The 17,500-nt window shown below is 50.5% G+C and overlaps 1 protein-coding gene across 1 annotated transcript in view; it reads left to right on the forward strand.

Moving 5' to 3' along the window:
* The window catches only part of LOC129847082 (ryanodine receptor 2-like), a 44,479-nt gene that overhangs the window by 24,392 nt on the left and 2,587 nt on the right, over nt 1-17,500 (forward strand). The window contains exons 4-7 of the mRNA XM_055914871.1: nt 491-577; nt 10,078-10,304; nt 11,800-12,024; nt 12,964-13,543. Of these exons, the coding sequence (XP_055770846.1) occupies nt 491-577; nt 10,078-10,304; nt 11,800-12,024; nt 12,964-13,543 (1,119 nt within the window). The remainder of the gene's footprint in view (nt 1-490; nt 578-10,077; nt 10,305-11,799; nt 12,025-12,963; nt 13,544-17,500) is intronic.

Genomic DNA, 17,500 nt, shown 5'->3' on the forward strand with positions numbered 1-17,500 from the left:
AAAAATTTTTTATTTCCAACCCCCAATGTGCACCAGGTCTGTAGAATGACCTATATAGCGCACTATGGGCCCTGATCAAAAGTAGTCCACTATATAGGGAATAGGGCCCTGGTCAAAAGTAGTGCACTATATAGGGAATAGGGCTCTGGTCAAAAGTAGTGCACTATATAGGGAATAGGGCCCTGGTCAAAAGTAGTGCACTATTTAGGGAATAGGGCCCTGTTCAAAAGTAGTGCACTATATAGGGAATAGGGCCCTGATCAAAAGTAGTGCACTATATAGGGAATAGGGCCCTGTTCAAAAGTAGAGCCCTATATAGGGTCCTGGTCAAAAGTAGTGCACTATATAGGGAATAGGGCCCTGGTCAAAAGTAGAGCCCTATATAGGGAATAGGGAACTGGTCAAAAGTAGTGCACTATTTAGGGAATAGGGCGTCATTTGTCCATATCCTGTGTATTAATAGCTGTGTCTCTGTGTTCTCTCTCTGCAGGTTGAGCCCAGTACCAAGCTGTTCCCTGCTGTGTTCGCTCAGGCCACCAGCCCCAGCATCTTTCAGTTTGAACTAGGACGTATTAAGGTGAGCGTTAACACTGTACTGCTCTGTACTGACAGAATGGAGCCGGCTGCTACAAATAGGCCTCAGATATGGGCTGCCTGGATAAGTCAACGTGGAGCTGTCTGTCCACTGGCTGTGGAAGGTTATGAGGTTGTCTCTCCACTGGTTGTGGAAGGTTATGAGGTTGTCTCTCCACTGGCTGTGGAAGGTCATGAGGTTGTCTCTCCACTGGCTGTGGAAGGTCATGAGGTTGTCTCTCCACTGGCTGTGGAAGGTTATGAGGTTGTCTCTCCACTGGCTGTGGAAGGTCATGAGGTTGTCTCTCCACTGGAAGGTCATGAGGTTGTCTCTCCACTGGACGGTTATGAGGTTGTCTCTCCACTGGAAGGTCATGAGGTTGTCTCTCCACTGGCTGTGGAAGGTCATGAGGTTGTCTCTCCACTGGCTGTGGAAGGTCATGAGGTTGTCTCTCCACTGGCTGTGGAAGGTTATGAGGTTCTCTCTCCACTGGAAGGTTATGAGGTTGTCTCTCCACTGGCTGTGGAAGGTTATGAGGTTGTCTCGCCACTGGAAGGTTATGAGGTTGTCTCTCCACTGGCTGTGGAAGGTTATGAGGTTGTCTCTCCACTGGAAGGTTATGAGGTTGTCTCTCCACTGGAAGGTCATGAGGTTGTCTCTCCACTGGCTGTGGAAGGTCATGAGGTTGTCTCTCCACTGGAAGGTTATGAGGTTGTCTCTCCACTGGAAGGTTATGAGGTTGTCTCTCCACTGGACGGTTATGAGGTTGTCTCTCCACTGGAAGGTTATGAGGTTGTCTCTCCACTGGCTGTGGAAGGTCATGAGGTTGTCTCTCCACTGGAAGGTTATGAGGTTGTCTCTCCACTGGCTGTGGAAGGTTATGAGGTTGTCTCTCCACTGGAAGGTCATGAGGTTGTCTCTCCACTGGAAGGTCATGAGGTTGTCTCTCCACTGGCTGTGGAAGGTTATGAGGTTGTCTCTCCACTGGCTGTGGAAGGTTATGAGGTTGTCTCTCCACTGGCTGTGGAAGGTTATGAGGTTGTCTCTCCACTGGAAGGTTATGAGGTTGTCTCCCCACTGGCTGTGGAAGGTTATGAGGTTGTCTCTCCACTGGCTGTGGAAGGTTTTGAGGTTGTCTCTCCATTGGAAGGTTATGAGGTTGTCTCTCCACTGGACGGTTATGAGGTTGTCTCTCCACTGGAAGGTTATGAGGTTGTCTCTCCACTGGAAGGTTACGAGGTTGTCTCTCCACTGGAAGGTTATGAGGTTGTCTCTCCACTGGAAGGTCATGAGGTTGTCTCTCCACTGGCTGTGGAAGGTTATGAGGTTGTCTCTTCACTGGCTGTGGAAGGTTATGAGGTTGTCTCTCCACTGGAAGGTCATGAGGTTGTCTCTCCACTGGACGGTTATGAGGTTGTCTCTCCACTGGAAGGTCATGAGGTTGTCTCTCCACTGGAAGGTCATGAGGTTGTCTCTCCACTGGAAGGTCATGAGGTTGTCTCTCCACTGGACGGTTATGAGGTTGTCTCTCCACTGGAAGGTCATGAGGTTGTCTCTCCACTGGTTGTGGAAGGTTATTATGAGGTTGTCTCTCCACTGGTTGTGGAAGGTTATGAGGTTGTCTCTCCACTGGTTGTGGAAGGTTATGAGGTTGTCTCTCCACTGGAAGGTTATGAGGTTGTCTCTCCACTGGAAGGTCATGAGGTTGTCTCTCCACTGGTTGTGGATGGTTATGAGGTTGTCTCTCCACTGGAAGGTTATGAGGTTGTCTCTCCACTGGAAGGTTATGATGTTGTCTCTCCACTGGAAGGTTATGAGGTTGTCTCTCCACTGGACGGTTATGAGGTTGTCTCTCCACTGGAAGGTCATGAGGTTGTCTCTCCACTGGCTGTGGAAGGTCATGAGGTTGTCTCTCCACTGGAAGGTCATGAGGTTGTCTCTCCACTGGCTGTGGAAGGTCATGAGGTTGTCTCTCCACTGGAAGGTTATGAGGTTGTCTCTCCACTGGCTGTGGAAGGTCATGAGGTTGTCTCTCCACTGGCTGTGGAAGGTCATGAGGTTGTCTCTCCACTGGCTGTGGAAGGTCATGAGGTTGTCTCTCCACTGGAAGATCATGAGGTTGTCTCTCCACTGGCTGTGGAAGGTCATGAGGTTGTCTCTCCACTGGCTGTGGAAGGTTATGCGGTTGTCTCTCCACTGGCTGTGGAAGGTTATGAGGTTGTCTCTCCACTGGTTGTGGAAGGTTATGAGGTTGTCTCTCCACTGGCTGTGGAAGGTTATGAAGTTGTCTCTCCACTGGAAGGTTATGAGGTTGTCTCTCCACTGGCTGTGGAAGGTCATGAGGTTGTCTCTCCACTGGCTGTGGAAGGTTATGAGGTTGTCTCTCCACTGGCTGTGGAAGGTTTTGAGGTTGTCTCTCCACTGGCTGTGGAAGGTTATGAGGTTTTCTCTCCACTGGAAGGTCATGAGGTTGTCTCTCCACTGGAAGGTTATGAGGTTGTCTCTCCACTGGCTGTGGAAGGTTATGAGGTTGTCTCTCCACTGGAAGGTCATGAGGTTGTCTCTCCACTGGCTGTGGAAGGTTATGAGGTTGTCTCTCCACTGGAAGGTCATGAGGTTGTCTCTCCACTGGCTGTGGAAGGTTATGAGGTTGTCTCTCCACTGGAAGGTCATGAGGTTGTCTCTCCACTGGAAGGTTATGAGGTTTTCTCTCCACTGGCTGTGGACGGTTATGAGGTTGTCTCTCCACTGGCTGTGGAAGGTTATGAGGTTTTCTCTCTCTAAGTAGGCCTGTGAATGGCTTTCTTTGGTCCGTGCAACACTGATGAGAACCTCTGTGTACTTCACATACCTGTCTCTGCATCAGGTCAGGTTCTTCTAAAAACGATACGCTAAGGAAACATCACCCACAAAGCTCCTGTCTAGAGTAGATCCAGGACTGATCTCTACAGTAGATCCAGGACTCTGATCTCTACAGTAGCTCCAGGACTCTGATCTCTACAGTAGCTCCAGGACTCTGACCTCTACAGTAGCTCCAGGACTCTGATCTCTACAGTAGGTCCAGGACTCTGATCTCTACAGTAGATCCAGGACTCTGATCTCTACAGTAGCTCCAGGACTCTGACCTCTACAGTAGCTCCAGGACTCTGATCTCTACAGTAGCTCCAGGACTCTGACCTCTACAGTAGCCCCAGGACTCTGATCTCTACAGTAGCTCCAGGACTCTGTCCTCTACAGTAGCTCCAGGACTCTGACCTCTACAGTAGCTCCAGGACACTGACCTCTACAGTAGCCCCAGGACTCTGACCTCTACAGTGGCCCCAGGACTCTGACCTCTACAGTAGCTCCAGGACTCTGACCTCTACAGTAGCTCCAGGACTGACCTCTACAGTAGCTCCAGGACTCTGATCTCTACAGTAGGTCCAGGACTCTGATCTCTACAGTAGCTCCATGACTCTGACCTCTACAGTAGCTCCAGGACACTGACCTCTACAGTAGCCCCAGGACTCTGACCTCTACAGTAGCTCCAGGACTCTGACCTCTACAGTAGCCCCAGGACTCTGACCTCTACAGTAGCCTCAGGACTCTGACCTCTACAGTAGCTCCAGGACTCTGATCTCTACAGTAGCTCCAGGACTCTGATCTCTACAGTAGGTCCAGGACTCTGATCTCTACAGTAGCTCCAGGACTCTGACCTCTACAGTAGCTCCAGGACTCTGACCTCTACAGTAGCTCCAGGACTCTGATCTCTACAGTAGGTCCAGGACTCTGATCTCTACAGTAGCTCCAGGACTCTGACCTCTACAGTAGCTCCAGGACTCTGACCTCTACAGTAACCCCAGGACTCTGACCTCTACAGTAGCTCCAGGACTCTGACCTCTACAGTAGCTCTAGGACTCTGACCTCTACAGTAGCTCCCGGACTCTGATCTCTACAGTAGCTCCAGGACTCTGATCTCTACAGTAGCTCCAGGACTCTGACCTCTACAGTAGCTCTAGGACTCTGACCTCTACAGTAGCTCCAGGACTGACCTCTACAGTAGCTCCAGGACTCTGACCTCTACAGTAGCTCCAGGACTCTGACCTCTACACTAGCTCCAGGACTCTGACCTCTACAGTAGCTCCAGGACTCTGACCTCTACAGTAGCTCTAGGACTCTGACCTCTACAGTAGCTCTAGGACTCTGACCTCTACAGTAGCTCCAGGACTCTGATGTCTACAGTAGCTCCAGGACTCTGACCTCTACAGTAGATCCAGGACTCTGATCTCTACAGTAGCTCCAGGACTCTGACCTCTACAGTAGCTCCAGGACTCTGATCTCTACAGTAGCTCCAGGACTCTGACCTCTACAGTAGCCCCAGGACTCTGATCTCTACAGTAGCTCCAGGACTCTGTCCTCTACAGTAGCTCCAGGACTCTGACCTCTACAGTAGCTCCAGGACACTGACCTCTACAGTAGCCCCAGGACTCTGACCTCTACAGTGGCCCCAGGACTCTGACCTCTACAGTAGCTCCAGGACTCTGACCTCTACAGTAGCTCCAGGACTGACCTCTACAGTAGCTCCAGGACTCTGATCTCTACAGTAGGTCCAGGACTCTGATCTCTACAGTAGCTCCATGACTCTGACCTCTACAGTAGCTCCAGGACACTGACCTCTACAGTAGCCCCAGGACTCTGACCTCTACAGTAGCTCCAGGACTCTGACCTCTACAGTAGCCCCAGGACTCTGACCTCTACAGTAGCCTCAGGACTCTGACCTCTACAGTAGCTCCAGGACTCTGATCTCTACAGTAGGTCCAGGACTCTGATCTCTACAGTAGCTCCAGGACTCTGACCTCTACAGTAGCTCCAGGACTCTGATCTCTACAGTAGCTCCAGGACTCTGATCTCCACAGTAGCTCCAGGACTCGGATCTCTACAGTAGCTCCAGGACTCTGATCTCTACAGTAGCTCCAGGACTCTGACCTCTACAGTAGCTCCAGGACTCTGTCCTCTACAGTAGCTCCAGGACTCTGACCTCTACAGTAGCCCCAGGACTCTGACCTCTACAGTAGCCTCAGGACTCTGACCTCTACAGTAGCTCCAGGACTCTGATCTCTACAGTAGGTCCAGGACTCTGATCTCTACAGTAGCTCCAGGACTCTGACCATTACAGTAGCTCCAGGACTCTGATCTCCACAGTAGCTCCAGTACTCTGATCTCTACAGTAGCTCCAGGACTCTGACCTCTACAGTAGCTCCAGGACTCTGATCTCTACAGTAGCTCCAGGACTCTGATCTCTACAGTAGCTCCAGGACTCTGACCTCTACAGTAGCCCCAGGACTCTGATCTCTACAGTAGCTCCAGGACTCTGTCCTCTACAGTAGCTCCAGGACTCTGACCTCTACAGTAGCTCCAGGACACTGACCTCTACAGTAGCCCCAGGACTCTGACCTCTACAGTGGCCCCAGGACTCTGACCTCTACAGTAGCTCCAGGACTCTGACCTCTACAGTAGCTCCAGGACTGACCTCTACTGTAGCTCCAGGACTCTGATCTCTACAGTAGGTCCAGGACTCTGATCTCTACAGTAGCTCCATGACTCTGACCTCTACAGTAGCTCCAGGACACTGACCTCTACAGTAGCCCCAGGACTCTGACCTCTACAGTAGCTCCAGGACTCTGACCTCTACAGTAGCCCCAGGACTCTGACCTCTACAGTAGCCTCAGGACTCTGACCTCTACAGTAGCTCCAGGACTCTGATCTCTACAGTAGCTCCAGGACTCTGACCTCTACAGTAGCCCCAGGACTCTGATCTCTACAGTAGCCCCAGGACTCTGATCTCCACAGTAGCTCCAGGACTCTGATCTCTACAGTAGCTCCAGGACTCTGACCTCTACAGTAGCTCCAGGACTCTGACCTCTACAGTAGCTCCAGGACTCTGACCTCTACAGTAGCTCCAGGACTCTGATCTCTACAGTAGCTCCAGGACTCTGATCTCTACAGTAGCTCCAGGACTCTGATGTCTACAGTAGCTCCAGGACTCTGACCTCTACAGTAGATCCAGGACTCTGATCTCTACAGTAGCTCCAGGACTCTGACCTCTACAGTAGCTCCAGGACTCTGATCTCTACAGTAGCTCCAGGACTCTGACCTCTACAGTAGCCCCAGGACTCTGATCTCTACAGTAGCTCCAGGACTCTGTCCTCTACAGTAGCTCCAGGACTCTGACCTCTACAGTAGCTCCAGGACACTGACCTCTACAGTAGCCCCAGGACTCTGACCTCTACAGTGGCCCCAGGACTCTGACCTCTACAGTAGCTCCAGGACTCTGACCTCTACAGTAGCTCCAGGACTGACCTCTACAGTAGCTCCAGGACTCTGATCTCTACAGTAGGTCCAGGACTCTGATCTCTACAGTAGCTCCATGACTCTGACCTCTACAGTAGCTCCAGGACACTGACCTCTACAGTAGCCCCAGGACTCTGACCTCTACAGTAGCTCCAGGACTCTGACCTCTACAGTAGCCCCAGGACTCTGACCTCTACAGTAGCCTCAGGACTCTGACCTCTACAGTAGCTCCAGGACTCTGATCTCTACAGTAGGTCCAGGACTCTGATCTCTACAGTAGCTCCAGGACTCTGACCTCTACAGTAGCTCCAGGACTCTGATCTCCACAGTAGCTCCAGGACTCTGATCTCTACAGTAGCTCCAGGACTCTGACCTCTACAGTAGCTCCAGGACTCTGACCTCTACAGTAGCTCCAGGACTCTGACCTCTACAGTAGCTCCAGGACTCTGATCTCTACAGTAGCTCCAGGACTCTGATCTCTACAGTAGCTCCAGGACTCTGATGTCTACAGTAGCTCCAGGACTCTGACCTCTACAGTAGATCCAGGACTCTGATCTCTACAGTAGCTCCAGGACTCTGACCTCTACAGTAGCTCCAGGACTCTGATCTCTACAGTAGCTCCAGGACTCTGACCTCTACAGTAGCCCCAGGACTCTGATCTCTACAGTAGCTCCAGGACTCTGTCCTCTACAGTAGCTCCAGGACTCTGACCTCTACAGTAGCTCCAGGACACTGACCTCTACAGTAGCCCCAGGACTCTGACCTCTACAGTGGCCCCAGGACTCTGACCTCTACAGTAGCTCCAGGACTCTGACCTCTACAGTAGCTCCAGGACTGACCTCTACAGTAGCTCCAGGACTCTGATCTCTACAGTAGGTCCAGGACTCTGATCTCTACAGTAGCTCCATGACTCTGACCTCTACAGTAGCTCCAGGACACTGACCTCTACAGTAGCCCCAGGACTCTGACCTCTACAGTAGCTCCAGGACTCTGACCTCTACAGTAGCCCCAGGACTCTGACCTCTACAGTAGCCTCAGGACTCTGACCTCTACAGTAGCTCCAGGACTCTGATCTCTACAGTAGGTCCAGGACTCTGATCTCTACAGTAGCTCCAGGACTCTGACCTCTACAGTAGCTCCAGGACTCTGATCTCTACAGTAGCTCCAGGACTCTGATCTCCACAGTAGCTCCAGGACTCGGATCTCTACAGTAGCTCCAGGACTCTGATCTCTACAGTAGCTCCAGGACTCTGACCTCTACAGTAGCTCCAGGACTCTGTCCTCTACAGTAGCTCCAGGACTCTGACCTCTACAGTAGCCCCAGGACTCTGACCTCTACAGTAGCCTCAGGACTCTGACCTCTACAGTAGCTCCAGGACTCTGATCTCTACAGTAGGTCCAGGACTCTGATCTCTACAGTAGCTCCAGGACTCTGACCATTACAGTAGCTCCAGGACTCTGATCTCCACAGTAGCTCCAGTACTCTGATCTCTACAGTAGCTCCAGGACTCTGACCTCTACAGTAGCTCCAGGACTCTGATCTCTACAGTAGCTCCAGGACTCTGATCTCTACAGTAGCTCCAGGACTCTGATCTCTGCAGTAGCTCCAGGACTCTGATCTCTACAGTAGCTCCAGGACTCTGACCTCTACAGTAGATCCAGGACTCTGATCTCTACAGTAGCTCCAGGACTCTGACCTCTACAGTAGCTCCAGGACTCTGATCTCTACAGTAGCTCCAGGACTCTGACCTCTACAGTAGCCCCAGGACTCTGATCTCTACAGTAGCTCCAGGACTCTGTCCTCTACAGTAGCTCCAGGACTCTGACCTCTACAGTAGCTCCAGGACACTGACCTCTACAATAGCCCCAGGACTCTGACCTCTACAGTAGCCCCAGGACTCTGACCTCTACAGTAGCTCCAGGACTCTGACCTCTACAGTAGCTCCAGGACTGACCTCTACAGTAGCTCCTGGACTCTGATCTCTACAGTAGGTCCAGGACTCTGATCTCTACAGTAGCTCCATGACTCTGACCTCTACAGTAGCTCCAGGACACTGACCTCTACAGTAGCCCCAGGACTCTGACCTCTACAGTAGCTCCAGGACTCTGACCTCTACAGTAGCCCCAGGACTCTGACCTCTACAGTAGCCTCAGGACTCTGACGTCTACAGTAGCTCCAGGACTCTGATCTCTACAGTAGGTCCAGGACTCTGATCTCTACAGTAGCTCCAGGACTCTGACCTCTACAGTAGCTCCAGGACTCTGATCTCTACAGTAGCTCCAGGACTCTGATCTCCACAGTAGCTCCAGGACTCTGATCTCTACAGTAGCTCCAGGACTCTGATCTCTACAGTAGCTCCAGGACTCTGACCTCTACAGTAGCTCCAGGACTCTGTCCTCTACAGTAGCTCCAGGACTCTGACCTCTACAGTAGCCCCAGGACTCTGACCTCTACAGTAGCCTCAGGACTCTGACCTCTACAGTAGCTCCAGGACTCTGATCTCTACAGTAGGTCCAGGACTCTGATCTCTACAGTAGCTCCAGGACTCTGACCTCTACAGTAGCTCCAGGACTCTGATCTCTACAGTAGCTCCAGGACTCTGATCTCCACAGTAGCTCCAGGACTCTGATCTCTACAGTAGCTCCAGGACTCTGATCTCTACAGTAGCTCCAGGACTCTGACCTCTACAGTAGCTCCAGGACTCTGTCCTTTACAGTAGCTCCAGGACTCTGACCTCTTCAGTAGCTCCAGGACTCTGATCTCTACAGTAGCTCTAGGACTCTGACCTCTACAGTAGCTCCAGGACTCTGACCTCTACAGTAGCTCCAGGACTCTGACCTCTACAGTAGCTCCAGGACTCTGACCTCTACAGTAGCTCCAGGACTCTGATCTCCACAGTAGCTCCAGGACTCTGATCTCCACAGTAGCTCCAGGACTCTGATCTCTACAGTAGATCCAGGACTTTGACCTCTACAGTAGCTCCAGGACTGATCTCTACAGTAGCCCCATGACTCTGACCTCTACAGTAGCTCCAGGACTCTGACCTCTACAGTAGCTACAGGACTCTGACCTCTACAGTAGCTCCAGGACTCTGATCTCTACAGTAGAGAGTAAAGACAGGAACTCCTGTCCCCCTCCCAGAACCTAACCCTGTCTGTTTCTATGTCACCAGAACGTCATGCCTCTGTCAGCGGGACTGTTTAAGAGTGAGAGGAGGAACTCGTGTCCCCAGTGTCCTCCCAGGCTGCATGTCCAGTTCCTGACCCCGGTGATGTGGAGCAGGGTACCCAACCACTTCCTCAAGGTGGACGTGTCCCGAGTCAACGACCGCCATGGCTGGCTGGTCACCTGCTCTGAACCGCTCCAGTTCATGTCCCTGCATATACCTGAGGAGAACAGGTGATGACCCTCACTCTTCTTCACATTCTTCTTTTCACACTTCTTCACTCGTCAGGAGTGAGGAAGGGCTTAAAAATAGTACAACAATATCTGTCAAAAATGTTACTAACTATAGATTTTGTATTTTCTTATTAGAAATGAGTGCAGCGGTTAACAATAGCAGAAAAGGTGAACGATAGCAGAAAAGGTGAATGATAGCAGAAAAGGTGAAGGATATCAGAAAAGGGGAATGATAGCAGGAAAGGTGAACGATAGCAGGAAAGGTGAACGATGGCAGAAAAGGTGAACGATAGCAGAAAAGGTGAAGGATAGCAGAAAAGGTGAAGGATAGCAGAAAAGGTGAAGGATAGCAGGAAAGGTGAAAGATAGCAGAAAAGGTGAACGATAGCAGAAAAGGTGAACGATAGCAGGAAAGGTGAACGATAGCAGGAAAGGTGAACGATAGCAGAAAAGGTGAACGATAGCAGAAAAGGTGAACGATAGCAGAAAAGGTGAACGATAGCAGAAAAGGTGAACGATAGCAGAAAAGGTGAACGATAGCAGGAAAGGTGAACGATAGCAGGAAAGGTGAACGATAGCAAAAAAGTGAACGATAGCAGGAAAGGCGAATGATAGCAGAAAAGGTGAACGATAGCAGGAAAGGTGAACGATAGCAGAAAAGGTGAACGATAGCAGAAAAGGTGAACGATAGCAGAAAAGGTGAACGATAGCGGGAAAGGTGAACGATAGCAGAAAAGGGGAACGATAGCAGGAAAGGTGAACGATAGCGGGAAAGGTGAACGATAGCAGAAAAGGGGAGCGATAGCAGGAAAGGTGAACGATAGCAGAGAAGGTGAACGATAGCAGAAAAGGGGAACGATAGCAGAAAAGGGGAACGATAGCAAAAAAGGGGAACGATAGCAGAAAAGGGGAACGATAGCAGAAAAGGGGAACGATGGCAGAAAATGTGAATGATAACAGAACGTAATGTATGAGAAGCAATACCATATTGTTGCAATCAGGAAGTTCCTCACTAAGCTGTATGTCAGTTTAACCTTCCTCCTCCTCCTCTTCCTCCTCCTCTACCTCTCCCCCTCCTTCTCCTCTCCCCCTCCTCCTCTCCTCTCCTCATCCTTTTTCTCTTCCTCCTCCTCTCCTCCCCATCTTCATCCTCCTCTTCCTTCTCCTCTTCCTCCTCCTCTTCCTTCTCCTCTTCCTCCTGCTCCTCCTCCTCCCCCTTGTCATCCTCCTTCCCTCCTCATCTTCCTCCTCCTTTTACTCCTCTTCCTCCTCCTCCCCCTTGTCATCGTCTTCCTCTTCCTTCTCCCCCTTGTCATCTTCCTTCCCCTCCTCCCCCTCCTCTCTCTTCCTCCTCCCCCTCTTCCTCCTCTCTCTTCCTCCTCCTCCCCCTCTTCCTCCTCTCTCTTCCTCCCCCTCCTCCCCCTCTCTTCCTCGTCCTCTTCCTCCTCCTCTCTTCCTCCTCCTCCTCTCTCCTCCTCTTCCTCCTCCCCCCCAGGTCAGTTGATATCCTGGAGTTGACTGAGCAGAAGGATCTGTTGAAGTTTCACTACCATACTCTGAGGTTGTACTCTGCTGTGTGCGCTCTGGGGAACAACCGTGTGGCCCACGCCCTCTGCTCCCACGCTGACGAGGCACAGCTGCTCTACGCCATAGAGAACAAGTACATGCCTGGTCTCCTCAGGACTGGATACTACGACCTGCTCATAGACATCCACCTCAGGTAGGTAGCTACGACCTGCTCATAGACATCCACCTCAGGTAGCTAGCCCACAGGCTAGAGAGGTGGGCCAGGAACCGGAATGTCGCTAGTTTTAAAATGTTCTCCTAAAATGACATACCCAAATCTAACTGCCTGTAGCTCAGGACCTGAAGCAAGGATATGCATATTCTTGGTACCATTTGAAAGGAAACACTTTTGAAGTTTGTGGAAATGTGAAATCAATGTAGGATAATATAACACATTACATCTGGTAAAAATAATACAAAGAAAAAAACAACCTTTGTTTTTGTGTGCCATCGTCTTTGAAATGCAAGAGAAAGGCCATAATGTATTATTCCAGCCGAGGAGCAATATAGATTTTGGCCACTAGATGGCAGCAGTGTATGTGCAACGTGTTAGACTGATCCAAAGAACCATTGCTTTTATGTTCAAAATTTTGTATCAAGACTGCCCAAATGTGCCTAATTGGTTTATTAATAACATTTCAAGTTCATAATTGTTCACTCTCCTCAAACAATAGCATGGTATTCTTTCACTGTAATAGCTACTGTAAACTGGACAGTGCAGTTAAATTAACAAGATGTTAAGCTTTCTGCCAATATCAGATATGTCTATGTCCTGGGAAATGTTCTTGTTACTTACAACCTCATGCTAACTGCATTAGCCTGCGTTAGCTCAACCGTCCCGTGGGTGGGACACCGATTTGTAGAGATCCTTATTAAGTCCCGGTCGTGTCGATGAAAAAATGGAGACTGAACTGGCTACAGGTGGGCTGCTGGTGTCAGATCTACCGTTAGCATTGTGCCCTTGAGCAAGGCACTTAACCAACACAACATGCTCTACATCCAGGAGCTCCTCTCATATTGTTGGGGAAAAAAGGCAGAGGACTCATTTCTGTTCTAACCAAATGGACAATAAACTGATTTCTTCTCTTCTCAGTACCTATGCCACGGCGCGTCTCATGATGAACAATGAATACATCGTCCCCATGACGGACGAGACCAAGTCCATCACTCTGTTCCCCGACGAGAAGAAGAAGCACGGTCTGCCGGGGATCGGCCTGAGCACCTCTCTCCGCCCCCGCATGCACTTCTCCTCGCCGTCCTTCATCTGTAGCGGAGCCGACTGCTTCCAGTTCAGCCCCGAGTTCCCCCTGGATATCCTGAAGACCAAGACCATAGAGATGCTGACGGAGGCGGTGAGCGAGGGGAGTCTACACGTCAGAGATCCTATAGGGGGCAGCACTGAGTTCCTGTTCGTTCCTCTCATTAAGTTGTTCTACACGTTACTGATCATGGGAGTGTTCCATAACGGAGACCTGAAGAACATTCTACAGCTGATAGAACCCAGCGTGTTCTCAGAGGGAGGGGACGCGACCGCGGACACGCCCGCGGACACGCCCGAGTGTGATGTCACTAAGGGAGGAAGAGGCGGGGAGGGGCCTGGAGGAGAGGAGAGGACAGGGAAGGTCCCTAAAGGACTGCTACAGATGAAACTACCGGAGCCTGTCAAACTGCAGGTACGTAAGACACACTACCGGAGCCTGTCAAACTGCAGGTACGTAAGACACACTACCGGAGCCTGTCAAACTGCAGGTACGTAAGACACACTACCGGAGCCTGTCAAACTGCAGGTACGTAAGACACACTACCGGAGCCTGTCAAACTGCAGGTACGTAAGACACACTACCGGAGCCTGTCAAACTGCAGGTACGTAAGACACACTACCGGAGCCTGTCAAACTACAGGTACGTACGACACACTACCGGAGCCTGTCAAACTGCAGGTACGTAAGACACACTGGACAGGATATTTGCACATCAAATCAAATTGTATTTGTCACATGCGCCGAATACAACCGGTGTAGTAGACCTTACAGTGAAATGCTGACTATATACAGGGTGTTACGGTACAGAGTCAATGTGGAGACTATATACAGGGGGTACCGGTACAGAGTCAATGTGGAGGCTATATACAGGGGGTACCGGTACAGAGTCAATGTGGAGGCTATATACAGGGGGTACCAGTACAGAGTCAATGTGGAGACTATATACAGGGGGTACAGGTACAGAGTCAATGTGGAGGCTATATACAGGGTGTTATGGTACAGAGTCAATGTGGAGGCTATATACAGGGGGTACCAGTACAGAGTCAATGTGGAGGCTATATACAGGGGGTACCGGTACAGAGTCAATGTGGAGGCTATATACAGGGGGTACCGGTACAGAGTCAATGTGGAGGCTATATACAGGGTGTTACGGTACAGAGTCAATGTGGAGGCTATATACAGGGGGTACCGGTACAGAGTCAATGTGGAGACTATATACAGGGGGTACCGGTACAGAGTCAATGTGGAGGCTATATACAGGGTGTACTGGTACAGAGTCAATGTGGAGGCTATATACAGGGGGTACCGGTACAGAGTCAATGTGGAGGCTACATACAGGGTGCACTGGTACAGAGTCAATGTGGAGACTATATACAGGGGGTACCGGTACAGTCAATGTGGAGGCTATATACAGGGGGTACCGGTACAGGGTCAATGTGGAGGCTATATACAGGGGGTACCGGTACAGAGTCAATGTGGAGACTATATACAGGGGGTACCGGTACAGAGTCAATGTGGAGGCTATATACAGGGGGTACCGGTACAGAGTCAATGTGGAGACTATATACAGGGGGTACCGGTACAGAGTCAATGTGCAGGCTATATACAGGGGGTACCGGTACAGAGTCAATGTGGAGACTATATACAGGGGGTACCGGTACAGAGTCAATGTGGAGGCTATATACAGGGGGTACCGGTACAGAGTCAATGTGGAGGCTATATACAGGGTGTTACGGTACAGAGTCAATCTGGAGGCTATATACAGGGTGTTACGTACAGAGTCAATCTGGAGGCTATATACAGGGGGTACTGGTACAGAGTCAATGTGGAGACTATATACAGGGGGTACCGGTACAGAGTCAATGGGGAGGCTATATACAGGGGGTACCTGTACAGAGTCAATGTGGAGGCTATATACAGGGGGTACCAGTACAGAGTCAATGTGGAGACTATATACAGGGGGTACAGGTACAGAGTCAATGTGGAGGCTATATACAGGGTGTTATGGTACAGAGTCAATGTGGAGGCTATATACAGGGGGTACCAGTACAGAGTCAATGTGGAGGCTATATACAGGGGGTACCGGTACAGAGTCAATGTGGAGGCTATATACAGGGGGTACAGGTACAGAGTCAATGTGGAGGCTATATACAGGTGGTACCGGTACAGAGTCAATGTGGAGACTATATACAGGGGGTACCGGTACAGAGTCAATGTGGAGGCTATATACAGGGTGTTACGGTACAGAGTCAATGTGGAGGCTATATACAGGGGGTACCGGTACAGAGTCAATGTGGAGACTATATACAGGGGGTACCGGTACAGAGTCAATGTGGAGGCTATATACAGGGTGTACTGGTACAGAGTCAATGTGGAGGCTATATACAGGGGGTACCGGTACAGAGTCAATGTGGAGGCTACATACAGGGTGCACTGGTACAGAGTCAATGTGGAGACTATATACAGGGGGTACCGGTACAGTCAATGTGGAGGCTATATACAGGGGGTACCGGTACAGGGTCAATGTGGAGGCTATATACAGGGGGTACCGGTACAGAGTCAATGTGGAGACTATATACAGGGGGTACCGGTACAGAGTCAATGTGCAGGCTATATACAGGGGGTACCGGTACAGAGTCAATGTGGAGACTATATACAGGGGGTACCGGTACAGAGTCAATGTGGAGGCTATATACAGGGGGTACCGGTACAGAGTCAATGTGGAGGCTATATACAGGGTGTTACGGTACAGAGTCAATCTGGAGGCTATATACAGGGTGTTACGGTACAGAGTCAATCTGGAGGCTATATACAGGGGGTACTGGTACAGAGTCAATGTGGAGACTATATACAGGGGGTACCGGTACAGAGTCAATGGGGAGGCTATATACAGGGGGTACCGGTACAGAGTCAATGTGGAGGCTATATACAGGGGGTACCAGTACAGAGTCAATGTGGAGACTATATACAGGGGGTACAGGTACAGAGTCAATGTGGAGGCTATATACAGGGTGTTACGGTACAGAGTCAATGTGGAGACTATATACAGGGGGTACCGGTACAGAGTCAATGTGGAGACTATATACAGGGGGTACCGGTACAGAGTCAATGTGGAGGCTATATGCAGGTGGTACCGGTACAGAGTCAATGTGGAGACTATATACAGGGGGTACCGGTACAGAGTCAATGTGGAGGCTATATACAGGGTGTTACGGTACAGAGTCAATGTGGAGGCTATATACAGGGGGTACCGGTACAGAGTCAATGTGGAGACTATATACAGGGGGTACCGGTACAGAGTCAATGTGGAGACTATATACAGGGGGTACCGGTACAGAGTCAATGTGGAGGCTATATACAGGGGGTACCGGTACAGAGTCAATGTGGAGACTATATACAGGGGGTACCGGTACAGAGTCAATGTGGAGGCTACATACAGGGGGTAGCGGTACAGAGTCAATGTGGAGGCTATATACAGGGGGTAGCGGTACAGAGTCAATGTGGAGGCTATATACAGGGGGTACCGGTACAGAGTCAATGTGGAGACTATATACAGGGGTTACCGGTACAGAGTCAATGTGGAGGCTATATACAGGGGGTACCGGTACAGAGTCAATGTGGAGGCTATATACAGGTGGTACCGGTACAGAGTCAATGTGGAGATTATATACAGGGGGTACCGGTACAGAGTCAATGTGTAGGCTATATACAGGGTGTTACGGTACAGAGTCAATGTGGAGGCTATATACAGGGGGTACCGGTACAGAGTCAATGTGGAGGCTATATACAGGGGGTACCGGTACAGAGTCAATGTGGAGGCTATATACAGGGGGTACCGGTACGGAGTCAATGTGGAGACTATATACAGGGGGTACCGGTACAGAGTCAATGTGGAGGCTATATACAGGGGGTACCGGTACAGAGTCAATGTGGAGGCTATATACAGGGGGTACCGGTACAGAGTCAATGTGGAGGCTATATACAGGGGGTACCGGTACAGAGCCAATGTGGAGACTATATACAGGGTGTACTGGTACAGAGTCAATGTGGAGGCTATATACAGGGGGTACCGGTACAGAGTCAATGTGGAGGCTATATACAGGGTGTACTGGTACAGAGTCAATGTGGAGGCTATATACAGGGGGTACCGGTACAGAGTCAATGTGGAGGCTATATACAGGGTGTACTGGTACAGAGTCAATGTGGAGACTATATACAGGGGGTACCGGTACAGTCAATGTGGAGGCTATATACAGGGGGTACCGGTACAGAGTCAATGTGGAGGCTATAAACAGGGGGTACCGGTACAGAGTCAATGTGGAGGCTATATACAGGGGGTACCGGTACAGAGTCAATGTGGAGGCTATAT

Source organism: Salvelinus fontinalis, unplaced genomic scaffold (genome assembly GCF_029448725.1).
Source record: "Salvelinus fontinalis isolate EN_2023a unplaced genomic scaffold, ASM2944872v1 scaffold_0697, whole genome shotgun sequence".
In the NCBI taxonomy this organism is placed as follows: domain Eukaryota; kingdom Metazoa; phylum Chordata; class Actinopteri; order Salmoniformes; family Salmonidae; genus Salvelinus; species Salvelinus fontinalis.